The following is a 3,665-nucleotide window of genomic DNA, read 5'->3' on the forward strand; positions in this document are numbered from 1 at the left end:
AAACTTACGTCCGACTTTGACTTTGACCTGGAGCCAGATGACTGGACGGTGGCCACAGCCAGCAGCACGTCCAGCAGTGAGCGAGGCTTGGGAGATGCCTTCAGGCTGGACTTCCTTAATGCAGATGTGCTTTCCGATAGCTGGGAGTTTTGCAGCTACCTGGAGGCTGCTGGAGGAGCCACACGCAGACCCGGTGAGCAACCAGGGGATCTACAACCGGAGCTGGGCCATGGGACCATCCCCACCCAGACACAGACCCCGACTCCACCCCCCACCACTGCCTCGGTGTACTCCCAGATGAATGGCGGGCTGCCCATACCCAACGGGCCCCGCATCATTACTCCGGACTCCTCCAGCGAGGAGGCCAGCAGCTCCACGCACAGCCACAAGACTTCTCGTACCTCCGGCACAAGAGAACGAGTGCGTTTCAGTGACAAAATTCTGTACCACGCCTTGTGCTGCGATGATGACGAAGAGGAGGAGGAGGAGCAAGACGGGTTAGAGGAGGACAAGAGTGGCTGTGCGACACCAGAAAGCGATACTGAGCCCGGTCCCCTGGCCAGCTCAATGGCCCCCAAACGTTCTTCCTCTGAGCACTCACTCCACCATAACTGTCTGGACCCTTCCTACGTCTCTTCACCAGTGAAGGGGATGACAGGAGCTCACACACTACCCAGGAAAGGTCTCTTAAACCCCGGCTGCCGCAAAAAACTGTTACGAAATAGCAGCACACAAACTGTCTCTGACAAGAGCACCCAAACTGTACTGCCCTATGTTCCAACCAAACAGAAAACAAAGGACCACTGAGAGAGCCCCGATTTTATCTTAAATCTCATGAAGAGGACTGTGCATTATTTATTATTAAATACATAGCTCATAGATTAATACACAAATTAATTAATTACTAAATAAATAAATGATATATGGGAAAACACTCGACTACCTAAAGTCATTCTGAGGCTCAGGGAAAACAATGAAATGAAGTTAAAGCAGATGATTTTGATGAAAGTTAATGTTGGACCAAACGTTCTAAGGTTTAAAGACTGGATTCCAGGCGGAAATTACAAAAGCAATCATAACTAATAGTTCAAAATTGGGATTGGCGTATGAAGAGGTCCGTCTCCTTCCTCATTCCAGTCACAATAAATTAGAAAAATATGCCTGTTCCCATAATGTGGTAACAAAACACTGCACATTCTGTACTCTGAATCTGTATAAATGTCTTTTTTTCCATGTTCACGTTTTTTCAAATGTCAAGGGGATCATTGCTTTCAGAAGGGAAATGTATCGAGATGCACATGTCAACCCTCTTCCTCTTTTTGATGTCGACAAACAACTTTGAGTGAAGAGCCAGAAAACAACTCTATTTACCTGCCCTTGGTTTGATAAATCATCTCAATGCGATCTCTTCTTGGTTTGCGGCAGGTGCTGGAACACACGAGTGGCAGGCAGAGAAAATAGATACATGAAGTAATTTGAAGATATGCGGTACACAAAAGTTACATTTCCTATTTTATTTCCTTCCCCTCCTCCCTCCTCCATGCCAGCCATTGACGTCATAAGGCTTAGGATCTCAGCTAAATGGCAGTCCACTAAAAAATTGTAAAAGGTTTTGTCTGTCCGTGCATTCGCCCAGCGGGGAAGTGAACTCGGTAGAGCAGCATTTTATTCACAGGGCTAAAGCCAATAGCCGTTCCTGATCAATATGTTAGAGGGAGGTTGCAGTGAGAGGTCTCTCTGCTGAGCGTGCATGCCACTCTCCTGGGATCTGCGAACAAAAACTCACAGTCAGACCTATTTACTGACACTGAGTGGAACAAAAATTAGAACTGGGCCCCTAAAGAACTGACATTTCAATAAATGTGCGTCCAGGAGCGAGAGCATATAGTGGAAAGAGTGTTTCTGTTCAAAGATTTTTCTTCTATTTTTTTTTTTTTTAACCAAGCAATAATGTACCCTGGGGGACAGCTTTGTGAGCCTTCTCCCCTGGTGCACTCACCCCTACTTTCCCAATGTTGTGTTTTCAGTTTGAAAAGCAAAAATGCAGTATAGTCTCAAAGAGGAAAAGTGACTCCTGTGAAGCTGACCTTTGTGCCTCTGATCACCTAATGTGGGCTTAACCTTCCGTGGTGTGGAGAAACGGTCAAAGCATCTTATTTATTCACACAGAAAGACACTCGTTTTGACTTAATTCCTCCACTTTTTGTGAAATTTGTTAGGTGAATTAGAGTTTGTAGTAATGAAGATAGTTGAACATACTGTCTAAATCATTATGTGCAGTACAGTACATTATATCTGAGAAGTCAAATTGTCATTCAAATATTTAAACCAAATTCACATATAGAAGATTACAGTCAGTATTAATGTTCTCAAATAATCTACAACAGGTTAAAGCAATACATTTTAATTCAACTATAAAGTATAAATCAAATGATCGTGCTTCTGTAAACCAGTCTGGATATTTGCTTACAGCGGAATAAAGGTACACAAATTTTAGATGATTCAAATCTCAAAGAAACACAAAATAGAGATTTTACAGATTACAAAACAAAACCGAAAATGGGGTTTGGGTCTTTTTGGTCATGCCATCACCTCCTGGAGTGAGGAACATGTAGAATGCAACATGGGTAATCAATTATAAGCGTTGCTAACAGTGTTTTTTTTCAAAGCTACAACTGCTTACATGTGTAGGAGATGAGCAATTATTTGTGCAATCTGCAACAAACAACCAAATGCTCCCTGTTTACACCTGCACGCGCATTCCCAGTGTACATGAGTGGTCACGTGATATGCGTTTTAAGATGTGTTAGTATCAACAGGGATTCAAATTGATACGGAATCAAAACGCAGTATCAAGGTAGTAGCATGGATGTAGCCTCCGTCGTGTCTTGGAATGTGCCCAGTCCTCTACAACTGTCCACTGCAACGCTTCAAATTATTAGGTGGTCCAGAGAAGCTAATCCATTAACAGCTTTTGTTTGCGTGTTCATGTATAACAGTTGCTTAGTGTACTACTTAGGGGAATTACAGCTGTGTGTTTAGGCAGCATCAAGCCTCAAGAGCCCGATATAAGGGAAGCCGAGTGAGCACTTCTCCACACCAGGCAACTTGGTAGAAGCCACACAAGCATCAATTAGCCTGGAGCTGCTGTGCAACATATGCATATACCAATATACAATATGGTGAATTTATATTTTGTTATTTTTGCTGGTTTTGTGGCATTTTCCTTTGTGTTGTTCCCGGCTCGGTTAATCCCAAGTACCTGTGAAGAAAGAGCCACTGAAGAGAGATCAATGGCTCACTCCCCAAAGCATTGGCTGCCATTTCCCTGCAAGATTGGGGACCAACAGGTCATCACATCCATTAACATAAACAAACAAAGCTATGCTGCCACACAGGAAAATCATCAAGCACAGACAAACAAACTAAGCCCTTATTGTGATGCCTAGACACCCGCCAGACATTTCAATATGAGAGGTTGTTTTTCTCACTTCCTTTTCCAGTCTAAGGATTTTATGAATCACATCTGCAATGAAATCAGCTCTTCGTATATACCGCAGTTTTGCACCGGTGCAGGATACATTATCATCGGGGTCAGATTTGATGTATTTGGACAAAACATTAGCAACATCTCTTTTGCCAACAGGCTTATTATTCATCTACTA

The 3,665-nt window shown here is 43.3% G+C and overlaps 1 protein-coding gene across 2 annotated transcripts in view; it reads left to right on the top strand.

Annotated features, from left to right (window-relative positions):
- The window catches only part of insyn1 (inhibitory synaptic factor 1), a 48,597-nt gene extending 46,714 nt beyond the window's left edge, over positions 1-1,883 (top strand). For both annotated transcript variants that reach the window (XM_034580262.1, XM_034580252.1), the window contains one exon: positions 1-1,883. This exon is cut by the window's left edge and continues 18 nt beyond it. In XM_034580262.1, the coding sequence (XP_034436153.1) occupies positions 1-807 (807 nt within the window). In that variant the 3' untranslated portion in view covers positions 808-1,883.
- The last annotated feature ends 1,782 nt before the right edge of the window (positions 1,884-3,665 follow it).

This window comes from Hippoglossus hippoglossus, chromosome 3, assembly GCF_009819705.1.
Source record: "Hippoglossus hippoglossus isolate fHipHip1 chromosome 3, fHipHip1.pri, whole genome shotgun sequence".
NCBI lineage: Eukaryota > Metazoa > Chordata > Actinopteri > Pleuronectiformes > Pleuronectidae > Hippoglossus > Hippoglossus hippoglossus.